Source organism: Miscanthus floridulus, chromosome 11, assembly GCF_019320115.1.
Source record: "Miscanthus floridulus cultivar M001 chromosome 11, ASM1932011v1, whole genome shotgun sequence".
NCBI classification, from domain to species: domain Eukaryota; kingdom Viridiplantae; phylum Streptophyta; class Magnoliopsida; order Poales; family Poaceae; genus Miscanthus; species Miscanthus floridulus.
Window position 1 is genome coordinate 33,454,218 of NC_089590.1, and position 16,423 is coordinate 33,470,640.

Genomic DNA, 16,423 nt, shown 5'->3' on the forward strand with positions numbered 1-16,423 from the left:
GAATAATATGAACAAGATGCTTACTTGAATTAGAAGTCGATTACTAGAGAAATCTCAGAAGCAAGCTCTACAAGAACTTGATCCCTCTAGGGTACAAACCGTAGAGAGAGCACCGACAGGCCGGGACTCCTCCAAAACTCTTCCCTCTCACTCTATCTCTCTATCTCTAATACAAGACTAGATCCTATCAAGGACTAATCTTCTCTTGATTGCTAGCCCTGATCCTGGTGGACATATGAATTAGGGTTTCTGACTTCTCAGCTCTCAGGATCAAATGAGACATGCCCTGAGGGGGTGCAGATAGATATATATAGCCTAGAGCATCAATTCTTAGCCCTAGGATCAAACCAACTTGAAATAACGGTTGAGATGCATCCTAGGAGACCGTGGAGAACCGACATAACAAAGAGGATGACAGGTAGGGCCCATAGGGGTCGGGTGGCCTCTAGGTGGGGTTGGCCGGCCCCACATGTCAGTGGGTTGAGCCCCGCTTCGGTGGAGAGCCTCCTAGAGTCTTCTAGAACCTTGCCACGTTGATCCCACGGTGGAATACCGTGATTTCCTTTGACGAATAGGTCCCCCTTGATGGTTTTCTGATTAAATCCTGCTGGAAATACAGATTCACCAAAACTCGTGGAATTTATCAGTTTAAACCCCTAAGTCTATGTTGGTGATCTATTTTAGTCATTTCTGCAAGGTATATTGATGGTTTGTGATAAATGTTAACTACCATCAACAATGCTCGTCTCTGAAAGTAGCGATTTTCAGAGACTTGAAAATTGATTTATAAAGACAGGTGTCCTAAGGCATCCATCTCTATGATTTTTAGAGACTATTTCCTTAAGACGGCCATCTTCATAGATGATTTTTAGGAGCGGGCATTTTCCTAGAGGCCCACTGACTATTTACGGAGACGACCGCTAAGGGTACCCACCTTCATTAATCAGAGAGCATGTTTTTTGGAAAAAAAATTGATAAATAGTTAGTCAACAAAGAAGGGCATATATAGTTTCATTTTCTCATAGAGTTTGATGTTTGAAGCATTTTCTCGTTCTCCATTGAGGCATGAAAATACACAGATGATGGGTGGCACTACATGTAGCGATAATGCGTCCCATCCACAATAATTGCTGCTAATGAAGGACGAAATTGACATCCAAAATATGAGAAGAAAAAAATAGAGTAAGAATAGTATTTTAGGGAAATGAAGAAGTGCATGAAAATTGATGCAAAATCAGGGAAGAAATGATGGGCGGTGGTTTTTATGAGAGTAATTACATTTTTTTTGAAAATGCCATCAGGCAAGCTTTCATTCATCTGATAAGATTGTAACATCATTCGATAAAATTGGAAAAATGAAACTAGGGGGTGAATCAACCCAAATACAAATAGCTTTAGAAACAAAAGCTTGCTGAGCTAATTCATGAGCAACTTGGTTCGCTTCTCTATCACAATGCTCAATTGTAGCCATCGGGAATTCCATCCAAATGTTGTAGCATTCTTAAAAAATTGGGGCTGCTGTCGATTTATAAAGATGGGCTACTATCGTCCAAGTATAAGCATGGCCTTGGCACCGCACAAGCATGCCACATCCACCCTGCCCCTCCTCGAGCCCTATCCCTCTCTCCAACACCCACACCCACCACTACCAGTACCGCCATTGACAAGTTCACGATTGAGCTCTCTCAATCTAACTGTTCCAGCCACCACGCACCCTCTCTTCTCCCTAGCTGGCATCACCATGAGACCCCGAGTCGACCTGGCTACTCCACACCGTATCAGTCTCGTGCCCGCACCGCCGTTCTCGAGCTCCACCGCAAGCCGCCATGGCTGCAAGCCACTTGCGCTAACCTAATTATCCTCTTCTCTGTTGTCTCCCTACCGACAAAACCTCCACCGGAGACTCGCCATGTCCTCCTCTCTACCTTCTGCACTCTCCATCAATCTTCTACCATCGGAGCCCGTATCCCTGCCGACTCCGGTGAGGTTGCCGCTGTGGGGAGCTCGTTTTGCTCCATGTGCTATGAGCTGGCAAGGGTGCCGCCTTCCAGTCGTTGAATCTAAAACCCACGGCCAAGATCTTCCCTTGACCGGAGTCAACATTGAGTCAAAGTGGAGGCCACGTCATCATCTCCGACCAATCACCTCTCGCCACGTGTCTAGTCAACCTCCACATCAGTAGGTCAAACTCCGATCACCAGCTTTTTACCATCTACCCCCTGCCTTTTCTAGAATCAAGTAGTTGTTCTCTGAGTCTGTACAATCTTTTGAGCTAGCCCCTGATGTCTACCCTTAATTCTGTATTAGACCAACTAGAAATGAAAATGAGTTTAGTTTATTTTTAAAATGTGTTTTATTTAATAAAATAGTTCTTAAATGGCATTTTTGCTAATGAATATTTTAGAATTTATAAAATAATTGTGTGGGCCAAAAAAATCACATTTTGGTCCCTGGTTTTTGGAAAATAATTACAAATAAATCCTGTTATTTACAAAATTGCCCCTAAAACTTTAAAATCTCATATCTTTTTAATTGTAGCTTCGTTTTTGTTAGTTTTTGCACTCACGTGATCGTAGAAATGAGCTCTACATGTTAGTAACTGTTATAGTATGCCTTTTTAATGCTTGGTGTTTGCTGCGAGTAGAAGAGAACCGTACGTAAGCATTGGAGGCTAGAAGTTGTAGAAGAGGAGACTGTAGAATTTCTATGAGAAGTTGCCTTGAGTGGAAAGCAAGTGTAAAAGGCAAGTATAACATGGGATCATCCTTGAGTGGAAAACAAGTGTAAAAGGCGAGTAGAAGAGAGTCGTACGTAAGCACTGGAGGCTAGAAGTTGTAGAAGAGGAGACTGTAGAATTTCTGTAAGTTACCTTGAGTGGAAAGCAAGTGTAAAAGGCAAGTATAACATAGGATCATCCTTGTTACCTATTCAGCATTAACTATTTAAATCATACTTCATGTGTCTACCTTATTACCACTAAGGATTTCCTAGCTTTGTACTTGTACCTTATCTCCTATTGGTTTATGCATTGGTTAGTATGATGTTAGTGCTCAATTTCTTTTGCAAGGCGCTAGTGCTCAATTAAATACTATGATCTTGTAACTTAACTAATAGAATACGCAATAAACACTAAAAGATGATTTTTAGCAACAATGAACAACGGGGCTAGAGCACAATTTTTGTGGTGCTCTAGATTCATCTCTTTAAGGACTTTTTTTTAAGTGATCATCTGGGACTTACAGTGCAACCATGATTGCTATATGGCTCTTGCTTTAGTCAAGTATGAGGATCTTTTCTAGCTTATTAGTGGTTACCAAAAGGAGCAAAATGGGCTTGACACGATGGGTGTAGTACGACGTCTGTTCCAATGTATGTACCATAAGGACTTTTCTATGCGCGTGTGCCATATCGAAAGGGGCTCTATATCTGCTTGCCAGAAGATGGAGCTGGTTAAAGTTTTTGAAGAGTGCTAGGCGTATGTACCCCCAGTCAAACATTTCTGTGGTGTTTGGAGGCCGATTAGAATTTAGGTTTCTACTACTCTGATAAATATCTTGTCTCTATATAATATTGTTGTTCATTATATAATAAAGCATTGTCTCTTTATATTATTGTAATTTATCGTCTTATGCGTGTGACTGATTCCTGAGAACACATAGCATTCTACGTCCGATTTTGTCCTTAAAATGGCGTGTGACATCAATTAATATTGTTATTGGGATGGAAGATGGCGAATGGCTATCGACCTAGTTGGTTTTCTCTTAATATTGTTATTGGGATGGAAGATGATGAATAGCTATCAATGGACAGACGTATTTAGACGCCAATATGAATTGGAAGCTTTATAGATTACTAGTTAATGACATAGATCGCTATCCAATAAGATGAAACTTGCAGTGGAGTTTTGTGTTATAAGGAATATAGATAGGTTAATCTTATCTTATACAATTATTACTACTTAGAGGCTTCAACAGAGCCTTAATATTAATCCTCACAAGACACATTAGTAAAAATATGAATCCTAGAAACATCTTGCCTTTAATTTGAAAGGCCCTGATTATTTCAGTCAACAATAATCTTTAGATCTATTTTTTAATAACTTTTTTTTGGATGAAGTCAACCCGGGGGGTCCCCCACCTGTATATATATTGAAATTTGGCCCTTATGACCCGATGTCAAAGATACAACATATTGAAATCTATTCACCTATGTCATTATAAAAAAATACATAAAAGGTATGATTGCCTAACAACTTGGATGAAACCTGGTGCGATGTTCACCTCGCCTATGAATTGGAAAAGGTCCATATGTATATGTATCTGTGTATATAGGTAGAGATATATACTACTGGATTTGTCTACCTGGCAACTAAATGTTTTGGAAGCTCCTGACAACTGATTTTTGCCCATGTATTTACACTGTCTTTTAGCTATATTTACATTGTCTTATTACTATATTTACAATGATTCTTCAGTGTAATTTATCGAACAGAGTGATGTAATTCGAGGATAACACAACTTCTATTTCTACGGATTGCAGATCTCAGAGAAATAAATGCCAAATTTTTCAAAAAAAATTACAAATTATTTTTATGGATTACATGTATCAGAGAAATATCCGTCAAACTACTCAAAAAATTATAAATTGTTCACAAATTATGGTGGGACCCCTCCTTATCCCTTCCCTTCCCCTCCCTTCCGTGAGTCGCATAGGCCGGATGGCGCAGTGGCCTTCCCAGCCCCTATTGTCAGGAAAGTGGTGCATAATGGTCCTCGAGATTTCCTATTGTCATCTTGCAAAGCTTCCAAGCTGAGCAGCATCGAATCACACAGGCAGCTGTACGACGCAAGGTTCCATGTCCATATCGTAGACACAGTATTGCCGTCCTTGCAAACATTTCCTAATATCCTCACGGTTCCTTCCAAGTACTCGCTTCTGCTTCTCCCAACAAAAATCGCCGGCCTTGTACGTATACGGCTTTAATCAATTTGCAGACACGAACGGTGATCGAAAAGCCAGCCGTCTCTAACAATGAGCTAGTGAATGCACGCGCTGATCTTGTCTTGTATAAAAGGACCCCATGCATGGATGCACAGGCAAACTACATTAGAGCAAGCCCGCAGCAATGGAAAGCTTCTACTGCAAGCTGTCCTTGCTCGGCATTCTTATGCCGTGTGTTCTCCTTGCTACTTCAATCGTTGCCGAGGAGTTGACAACGACCGGCGATGACGATCTTCGCACGTTCATCGTCCACGTACAGCCGCCGGAGAAGCACGTGTTCGCCATACCAGACGACCGGACGGCGTGGTACAGGTCGTTCCTCCCGGAGGACGGCCGGCTTCTCCACGCCTACCACCACGTCGCCAGCGGCTTTGCCGCCCGGCTGACGCAGCGGGAGCTCGACGTGCTGTCCCGCACGCCAGGCTTCCTCGCGGCGCAGCCGAACGTGGCTTATCAGCTGCTGACGACGCACACGCCTCGGTTCCTCGGGCTGGACTTGCCACAGGAGGGCGTGAGCGCCATAAACCACAGTGCTTCAGGGTTTGGCGACGGCGTCATCATCGGCGTGGTCGACAGCGGTATCTTTCCCTACCACCCGTCGTACAGCGGCGATGGCATGCCGCCACCGCCGGCAAAGTGGAAGGGGCGCTGCGACTTCAACGGCTCGGCGTGCAACAACAAGCTCATAGGCGCGCGGTCTTTCGAGTCCGACCCCTCACCGCTCGACAACGACGGCCACGGCACGCACACGTCGAGCACCGCGGCGGGAGCGGTCGTGCATGGAGCCCAGGTGCTCGGCCAGGGCCGCGGCACCGCTTCGGGGATAGCGCCACGCGCTCACGTCGCCATGTACAGGTCGTGCGGCGACGAGTGCACCAGTGCCGACATGCTCGCCGGCGTCGACGCGGCCGTGGGCGACGGCTGTGACGTTCTCTCCATATCTCTCGGCGATACCTCTCCGGACACACCGTTCTACCAAGACAGCCTCGCGATTGGCACGTATGGCGCCGTCGAGAAGGGTGTCTTCGTCAGCATCTCAGCTGGCAACAGCGGTCCAAATGCCAGCACGCTGTTCAACGACGCGCCGTGGATGCTCACCGTCGCGGCGAGCACCATGGACCGTTTGATCGGTTCCCAGGTGCGTCTCGGTAACGGCCTCTCGTTTGACGGGGAGTCGGTGAACCAGCAAGAAATCTCGGCGGCCGTCTTCTACCCGCTGGTCTACGCGGGTGCCAGCTCGACAGCCGACGCCCAGTTCTGCGGCAACGGCTCGCTGGACGGCTTCGACGTCAAGGGCAAGATCGTGCTCTGTGACCGTGGCAACGTCGCGAGGCTTGACAAAGGTGCCGAGGTGAAACGAGCCGGAGGCATCGGCATGATCTTGGCCAACGAGTTCCCCGACGGTTACAGCACACTCGCCGACGCCCACGTCCTCCCGGCTTCGCATGTCAGCTACGCCGCCGGAGTCGCCATCAGGAAGTACATCAACTCCACGGCGAATCCGACGGCGCAGATCTTCTTTCAGGGCACGGTTCTCGGCACGTCGCCGGCACCGGCCATCACTTCCTTCTCCTCGCGCGGGCCGAGCCAGCGCAATCCCGGCATCTTGAAACCGGACATCACGGGCCCCGGCGTGAGCGTACTGGCGGCGTGGCCGTTCCAGGTCGACCCCGCATCCTCGTCGGCGAATCCCGGACCGACCTTCAACTTCGAATCCGGCACGTCCATGTCGGCACCGCACCTTGCCGGCGTCGCGGCACTGATCAAGAGCAAGCACCCGTCCTGGTCACCGGCGGCGATCAAGTCAGCTATTGTGACAACAGCTGACCCCATCGACCGCTCCGGAAACCCGATAGTGAACGAGCAACATCTGCCGGCCGACTTCTTCGCGACGGGCGCCGGCCACGTCAATCCAGTCAAGGCCGTTGACCCCGGCCTGGTCTACGACATCGCCCCCGACGACTACGTGCGCTTTCTCTGCAGCGTCTACGCGAGCCGGGACGTGTCCGTCATCGCGCGGCGCGCCGTGGACTGCTCGGCCATCAGGGTGATCCCAGACCACGCGCTGAACTACCCCTCCATCTCGCTCGTGTTCCCACAGGCGTCGAACTCTACGGCCAGTCCGGTGGCGGTGGTGCACCGGACGGTGAGGAACGTCGGCGAGGCGCCGGCTGTGTACTACCCCTATGTGGACCTGCCGTCGGGCATGGTGCACGTCGAGCCGAGGTCGCTGCAGTTCACGGGGACGAACCAGGAGCAGAGCTTCACAGTGTCCGTGCTGCGAGGGCAGAGTGGTAACGCGAAGGTGGTTCAGGGCGCGCTCCGGTGGGTGACCGACAAGCACACCGTGAGAAGCCCCATCTCCATCACATTTGAATGATCAGCAGAGTCGCAATTGGGTTCGATGCTCTTGGATGCTCTCCTGCCACTTCCACCTAATCGAAAGGTTGTTCGTTCTTCGTGCAGATTTTATATCATTTTGTTTCTTTTTCAGTCAGCTCGTAAACGTATGTCCTTTTGTTTTTTCTCTAATAGTATGTCCTTTTGTCAATTTAAATTATACTAATATAATGGTGGTCCCGCACTGTGAGAGCTATCTTTGATGTTTTAGATTGGCTATATAAACATGTATTTGTTCGAATGTTCTGACGAGAGCCATATTTATCTATCCAACTATCCAAGCCATGCTCCTACACGAGTAGCAATTCTAAGATACAGATTTTAGAAAGGCTATTCTAAGATACAGATCACCAGTTCCTAATTAGGATACCTACTAATTTTAGATTAATCTCGAGTGTACATTCGTTAGTTAGCAGATGAGGAGACCATTCGCCCTTAGCAATGAAGAGCCTGTGTGACGTAGGCTCTGGCTTTCTAGAGTGGGCCTATGTAGCGCTTTCGCGGAGACAAGGTGATTTGATTTGGGTTTGCCCATATTTTCCTCTCTTCTGGGTCCTGTTTTGCCTAGCTATGGGCCTTCTCCTCCTTTGGGCTCGTGTCGGGTGTCTATAATGTTGTATTTCTTGTATACTTTAGGCCAATTTTTGTATAATCCCGACATGTTCTTCTACAAATGAATAATCACCAAAACTCGTGGAATTGATTAGTTATAAGTTCTAATTCTAAGTTTGTTGTTTATTTTAACAGTTTTTTATATAAAAGTTGGCGGTTAGAAATTGTAGTTAACGACTGCCAACAAGCTCCCCCACACTTAGCCCTTTGCTCATCCTCGAGCAAACCTTAGAGATGAAGGTAATCATGAGCATAACGTCCTAAGATATATGGCTTACATAAGAGTTATTCTAACACATTCCTTACACAAGTGGGATTTATGGCATTAGCTAACATGTTTCCTTAGGTTGTTGAAAAGCGGAACAGTTCTCGAAACAAAGTTATCTTCCAATTTCATATCTTAGTAACTTGGAGTTTTGAAAGCTTCTCTTAAAAAAGCATAGTTCACTTTGTACTCAAATGGCACTCTCAAATCACTCAATTGTGTATAAATCCTTACCAAAGCATAGCAATGTTTTGCCTTCTCCTACTTCTAAAAAGGTTTTTGTGGAGCTTTTGGTAGGGATGAACAATATAGCATACCTGTATTGCATATGTTGTAAAGTCAAATCGAGGATCTGATGAGAGAAGTGCCATACTCTTAGATCAAGATGTGCATGTGCATGAAAAAAGGGTAAACTAAAACTATACTCCTTTTGTAGATGTGATCTCTCTTTATAACTTATTATTTTGAAACATGACTATCTTCCTTCTTTTTTCAATACATGAGCCTTCATGTGCTCATCATTTTTTTTTTGTGCTTGAACCTTCATGTGTCCATATTTTTTTTACTTGGACCTGTATGTGTCCATATTTTTTTAAGCTTTTGCATAGCCAATGTTTCTCCTTCTAAACCACATATTTGGAGAGAGATCTTTATCTTTTTAGAACATGGAGTATTTGCCTAACAAACAATTTTTTGTCTAGTCCTAGTGTAGGAGCAGAATCTTTGGTGGATGGAGGCATGTTTTTGCGTACTCCCAGTGTAGGAGCAACATGTATATGTGGGTGTACGTGATCTTGATCTTGGGAGCATGATAAATCTCTCAACAAGGGTCAACAAGACTTGACCAAACTCAACACAATAACAAGCAGCATGTGTGGAAGGCTTAGAAACTTTGCAAGATGTCAAATTTGGCTTTGGTATGAATTGCTCACCAATTGAGGAGTACGTGATACTAAGGTTTTATAATATTTTATCAAAACAAATTCTCCAAGTACCTCGAATATAAATGGTATGATTTCTAAGTCAGAACTATATCACACCTCATAACAACTTAGTCAACATGATTATCCTATTAGAATATTTTCCCACAAGCATAAGTATATGTATATGGAACAAACTTTATGCAAGCTTCTATCTTAAACATGTTATGAACATGTCACTTTTCAAAAATTTAAATGAAGTGTGGTGTATAGGGGCATTGTTCCTTAGGAGGAGATAGCAAAGATAAATTGAGTTTAATTTTAGTGATAAAGATTTATGTTTGTTCAAACTCAAAATTGTAGGGAGTTGAGGGCAGAGTTGCACAAACCATCGTTGAAGAGGAAGGAGCTAAGTCAGAGGTGGTTTGACTAAACCAAAAGTTTAGGCAACCCTCTTTGGGACTATCTGTTTGTCCTTCTTGCATGTTGGATCGTTCGATGTATGTGCAAGATTCTGTTGGTGGGAGATCTCTAATGTGTGTTTATCATGCTTGAGAGATCTCCCCCACACTTATTCTTGTACCTGTTTTATTTGATAAAGAGAAACAAAAGTGGAAACAAACAAAGGCTCTACTAGCTGAAAACACTGGGGAGCCTTAATTTTATTATAATTATTATTACTTTTTTTATTACTATTTTTTATGTGTTCACCCTACTTTTATCATTTAGCATGAACAAGGCTAAGGTAACGTTTGCAACAATAAGCATAGCCTTGATTTATCTCCATAGTAGATTACTTCTATTGTTTATGAAAGTAATACTCAAAGTTCATTAAACAAATTTCAACACCATTCCAAATTTTGATTAAAGAAGGCTACTTTAACCTAAGCACCACATTTAATTTAAAAAGCCTATGGATGCACAACGTATGTATATCCAAACTAGAGTATACAACATAAACAAGGAAGATATGGTTTTTATGATCCGGTTATATTCTTATGGAGACAAATATGAGTGGAAGAGTTTGGTGAACATTTATTTTTCCTTTGCATACCTGAGTGTTCTTACCGGCAACATATGTGGATGAAGCTTGAAGTTGCTGCAACGGTTGCATGATCACGTATTGTCCCACTTAGTCAAATACCAAGGCTAGGTTATACACACAAATAGTGTTTATGGGCCTTGGTGATAGCAAAAGGTTCAGAGGAGAACTCGCCTTGTGGTTCCTTCTCTCTCTTCTTTTCTCTATCTTTTTTCTCTTTTTCTTTCATAATAATTTTTAGCTCCTTTTTTTCAGCAAGGTGTAGCTAACATCATTTTTTAGTTGATGCAGCCCCGTGGTTTTAGGCATCGCATGTCCCCTGTTCTTCTTGTTCTTACCCTGAAAGGGTTAGCAAGAATACCCGAAGGTGCATACTAACCTAAAAACATGTTCTTGCTTTTATTGCCAAGAAAGTTGTTTTGTTTCCCTGTTTTTATTATTATATTATTGTTTTTATGATAATCCGGGGTATCTCCCGGCAGTGTTTTTATGGTCATAAGCTTGACCTTGGAACTCATCTTTTAGCTGACAATGGTGGTTTAGTTCCCCACTTCCTCACCAAACATTGAGCACTGAAGTTCAAGCTGCAAGGTTAGTTTCACAGCGTATCCCTGAGATTTGCAATATTTATAGTAAACAAAATCATCCACAACCATCCTCCTAAAGAGTTTATGAACGAGGATTAGAAGGAGGTTGGGATCCTCGTAGGAGCCCATGCCCCTAAGCAAGATGTCCATGGCACAGGAGTTTTCGTTCCAAAGGGATTTACCGTGTAGGATTAACGTTGGATTTTGACCATCATTTACAACAATGTTTGGATGGCCAGAGGGACATGGCTTGGGTTCGAGCGAGGGTGGTGGTGAAATGAACGGGGTTACGAACTTCACATCCTCGTGTTGACACAAAAATGTGGCGATGTAATCAACACACAGCAAGCCGAAAGATCTGATTGGAACGAGACTAGAGATTTGCTTGGCTTCAACACAGAACCAGCCAATTCTAAAAACCCAATGACGTGTCAGTCAATTTGACCTGCAATTGACAAGGAGAGAAAATCTTATCAGTAATTTAAGGTGCAATATGTCGATGTTGCACCAAATAGTTCTAAATGTACGGCTAGATAGCCGAGTCAATGAGGCTATCGACTAAATAGTCGATATCTAGCGTATTCATGAAATGAAGGTCTTTAAATCAAGGATTATCGGCTAATATTAAATGATAATGATATGAATCAAAATAACCAATGCTCATGGAACATTAGAAAGCATCATTGGCTAAATGGAACATGATTGATATCAAGCGTCGAGCCCATAAGTTTGATGAAAAGAGTATAACATGCGAACAAATCGACTATCTAATATAAATGATTCTATAAACTGTTTTGAGTCTAATCTATTATTATCAAAAGTGAGGTTCGATCGGATCGATGCAACTATGATAATGATAATAAACTAAAGCCAAAGAATCTATAAAACCATCTATATGTTGATAGATTCATGAAAACATGCTATATGCGTGAGAGTATAGGCAAATCGGCTAAAATAGCAGTTGCAGTCATAGCAAACAAACATAGTACATATCTTGATTATGAACAAGACTGCTAATCGATAATTTCTAATCTAAGTGAGGTTCGACCGGATCGATGCGGCTATGGTAGTGTTATTAGATTAGATCTCATTAACTAGTGAGTTTATTCAAGATTAAAACATGTCTTTGGATGCATACTATGTTTGACTGGAATAGAGATAAAATAGCCGATCTAGCTAGAGGAATTAAGCCATCAATTATAAGATTTGAAGCATGACCAGATCAAAGGATGACTAATTAAAATGATATGATGCCGACCTATCTCTATCTCAATCGGGTGATTTTGTTATAATTAATAAGACATTAATTATAGCAAGATCGATAACAGGTGAATCAACCAAAAACAGCAAGGAAAATCTTACTAATCTTAGCAGATTCAGTAACCGGTGATATTGTATTAAACAATAAGTTATTTAATACAAGATTGATAACTATGATCTATATTATAATTCATAAGAGATCAATCAGCTGATGCAGCCTTACAAACTACGATACAGATCGATAACTAACTTATATTATGGCTCATAAAAGACCAATCAGTTGATGCAGCTTTACAAGCAAAATACAAGTCGTGACGGTACTCACAAGCAAGCTGGAGGTTGATCAGTCGATGCAGCCTTGTTTGTTGAAGAACTTGCCGAGATCTATAGTACTCCTACTCCTAATGCGATGGCGAAAGCCAAAAAGATTGTATTGATTGAATGTTCGTTGTCTTTTCTTACAATAACCAGGGTCTAATATTTATACCCGAAACCTAAACATGAATCCTACCCAAATACGACTTATTACAATTCTTGGAATAAAAGAAAACTTCCTCACTTAAAAATAACCTGGACCCCAATTTTCCTTATTCGTAGAGTCCGACACATCTTCCTGGCGCCACTCAAGTATAGCCCATTAACACCGTCTGCTGACGTCATCCATAAAATAGTCGATTCTGACATCACATCTAAATCAGCTGATACTGATTTACATCTAATCGATTCCTTGATGACACAATCATAGAAGCTTCGAGTTTCCGCGTTCTTCTTCCCAAATTTTGGTGTAAACACATGCCCCCCAATTTTTGGATAAAAATAATTTTATTCCAAAAATCCTATTCATCTATTCACCGTGTTGCAACTACTCCTTCCAAAATAAATGCATGGCTCCTGATCTCTCAGGCCAAATTCTATATAATACCCCAATAGTATCATTTCCAAATCGCTTGGCCTGCTTACTTTCCCCTTCTTTCTTGAGCAAACTTCAACATTTAAAGCCGCCACTGCCAAAGCCTTAACCCTAGAACATCCTCTGCTCTACCAAACTGCCATTCAAGTAACCTTCCTTAGATTCAGATCCATTTTGGCTACAATGGCAATCAGCGACCATGTTCCTGAGGTATGCTTTCAAACTTCTGCCTTTCAAGTGTTAGCCGCTACTTTGTATTTTCCTTTTTCTTACATTCATCCCAACTAGTTTCTAGGAAATGAGGAACGAAATTCTGATTCCATCAGTTGTTGTTCCCAATGCCTATTATCATGGACCCATGGGTGACCCTGATCCATCCGATTTCATTAATCAAGAAACCAACCAAATCCCCTTCAAACAATCAGTAGTAGATTTGTCTTTTTGGAACACCAAAACTCCCTTTAGAAACTGGCCCAAAATGCCTAAGGGATGGACGGATTGGTTCCATAGGGTATCAGAGAAAAGGGCTGGAGATTGGGAATTTATGACTTGAATCAATGCCTGACACTCTCACTGTCTGGAATGGAAAGGAATGACTCACTTTTGATTTCTGCATCTTACTTTTGGTCCAACACTCTTAATGCTTTCGTTTTTTGTCACAGTCTAATGACCATCACTTTGGCTAATATTTACAAGTTGACCGGCCTTAGAACAACAGGATCAATGCAACCCTATGATTTCTTAAGTGTTGGGTCCAAATAATTAGCCAAAATATCAGATTGCATAGGATGCGCAAGCTATATTCTGAACCATATTGGGGATGAATCGATTGTTGATGAAAGAGAGCATGTAGCTTTCCTAAACATGTGGCTGGAAAAATTCATCTTTTGTGGGTCATCTTGCGGACCAACATATAATCATAAATATATGGCAGAACGTCTAACAGTCGGCAATGAAATCCCCCTCAAAAAATATCTACTGGGGTCTGCTTATCACCTAATGCACCAAGTATCTGTTCAATTACTAAAAAATGAACCAGTGCAAACCATCTTGGGCCCATGGTGGTTAATACAATTGTGGCTAAATTTGTACATGCATAAAATTGTAAGACCCAATCTCAGGAATCTGAGCTTCCCTTCTTTCAACTTTGTTGAAGATTATAAAGGAAAAGAAGAACTCGACAGTGTATGAATTATGGTGAAGCTACATCAGCCATAACAATCGATGTTGATATAGGCCACCTTTTCAAGAAAAATTTCAAAGGGTTTGATACAAACATCCTGACTTGGCTGCCTCATGATGAGGATGAAGACAATGAACTAGTTCTACCAGTCAAATTTCAATTTGAAATAGGTTGCTCGGATGAAATAGCTCCTGCAATTTTTAGTTGTATTATCGAACCTTGTGTACTGCCAGCCGAATTTCGCCATGGCTATGGCAAAATGTTTATTGGTTCTTTCCTCCCAGATAACCTCCTAACTTATGAATTCTATAATCCTTCTTTTCTGGCCCATCAATTCGGCCTTGGTCAACTACCTCCTTGGCTATTCTTTAGGAACACTCTGAATCCAAGAGAAGGTATCAGTGAGATGATGGAAGCTTCTAGAATTTTTCAACTAGGATCAGAACCCCATTCTCTTTGCTTATATGAATGGACAAGGGTTACCTTCTCCTCAAATTTGTTTGATTCCTGGTGGCAAGAATGGCACTCTCACCTCTTTTGCAGTCCAGTTCATCCCAACTGTTTAGCCCTGGATGAAGAATTTGCTTCTGATAGTGAGGTAATTTACTACTTTTCTTTCAAAAGGATTATCTAACAAGTTCTCCTATCAATTCATCTAACAAACTCTTTTGCAGGATACCGAATTTGATCCGCCAAGTGTGGACAGGAAAGGGCATCCCATAGAATATTATCCACCATGTCCTGCCTCAAGAATGGGATCAACCGCACCCACTCTAAAAAAGTTAATGAAAACCCCAGCTGCCCCAATAATGCTCACATATGAATCTTCAAAACGCAAGGCAACCCAAGGTGTAACTCAGAAAACCACCAATGGGAAGAGACTTCGCAGAACAAAATCTTCAATTGCTCAGGCAACTTAACTTATCTTTCCTCTTAAGATGATATCCAACTTCTAATTCAACGCCTTTCTTGTAGCCATTGACTATTGCATCTCAATCTGCCTTGGGTGCCGAGTTGTTGTCCCAAGCATTTGAATCGGCGTCTATCGACTTCTCATCGGCTATGCCCCCTAAAGAGCCAATTACAATTGAAATAACCAATGCTTCTGATAGACCCAAAATAGTAGAAGATGAGAACCTCTCTACTTCACCTCCTGATGCTACCAAGGTATCTCCCCAAGCCTTTTAATCTTATGTAATCCTCACTCTTCTCTGATCATTCTCCTTTATCAGACACCACCTGAGAAAACATCCACACAAGAGCAAAAGTCCAACAATCCAATGGTTGAAGATGATCCTGTTGATGCTGATACCCAAACCGTTGATTCTCCAACTCAGCAAATAGTCAATGGTAAGAAATTCATATGCTCATTCTTGTCCTTCTATAATAAATATAAACCAAAAAACTTCTTGATGCCTATAGACACCAGCATTGAAAGTCCAGAGCTGATTCAACCAAATGTTGAAAAAGATGTTGGCACATCATTGGTTGTTCCTTCTCCTTAGCTAGAGTTTCTTCTAGAAAAGGTACTGTGTTCTCCTCACCATTCATCTCATTATCAACCTATCTACCATTTCTAATAAAACTCCTTTTGTTCACATGTAAGCACTTAATTCTCTAGCTCTGAGCTACTCCTTCAACTTTGAAGAATACATAGATGAAAGTGAGATTAGTTCATCAACCATTTCTTCCCAAGAGACTTTATCAGACAAGACCAAAAATCAGCTAAAAGACATGCTGACAATGTTCGAGGGAAATATAGCCGATTTGGTCTAGGATGTAGACCCAATGAGAAGAATCTTCTTGGCCATCAAGGTTAATTTGACCCCAAATCTTGCTGAGGCCTTGATACCTATATCCAATATCAAAGACCAGGCTCCCAAGGTGAAAAAGGCTCAAAGAAATCTGATTGACCGTGAAGCTTTGATGGCCAAAAAGAATTCTAACAAACAGAAAGCCAACGAATTAGCACAACTGATCAACAATTTGAAGAACTCTTCTTCCAAAATTGAACCAGAACTAAGGCCCTGTTTGGCATGGCTCCACTCCTAAACTCCAGCAACTCTATCAAAAAATCTAGCCAAACACCCCAACTCCATGGAGTTGTAGTGCAAATGGAGGTGGGGTTTTGGAGCACCTCTTTTGCTGCTCTAGAACCCTATCTTTTGAACCTCCTCATGGAGTTGATGAGTAATTACCCACCAATGCAACTGGTTACATGAAAAAAAACGTTTCGCTTCTAT

At 42.4% G+C, this 16,423-nt stretch overlaps 1 protein-coding gene across 1 annotated transcript; it reads left to right on the forward strand.

The window, feature by feature from the left end:
- Positions 1–4,877: 4,877 nt before the first annotated feature.
- Positions 4,878–7,550, forward strand: LOC136493969 (subtilisin-like protease 4). Its single transcript, XM_066490094.1, has one exon. The coding sequence runs from the start codon at positions 5,126–5,128 to the stop codon at positions 7,379–7,381; it is 2,256 nt and encodes a 751-aa protein (XP_066346191.1). The 5' UTR covers positions 4,878–5,125; the 3' UTR covers positions 7,382–7,550.
- Positions 7,551–16,423: the final 8,873 nt, after the last annotated feature.

Coding starts and splice junctions, on each gene's coding strand:
- LOC136493969 (XM_066490094.1), top strand. CDS start 5,126: ATGGAAAGCTTCTACTGCAAGCTGTCCTTGCTCGGCATTCTTATGCCG.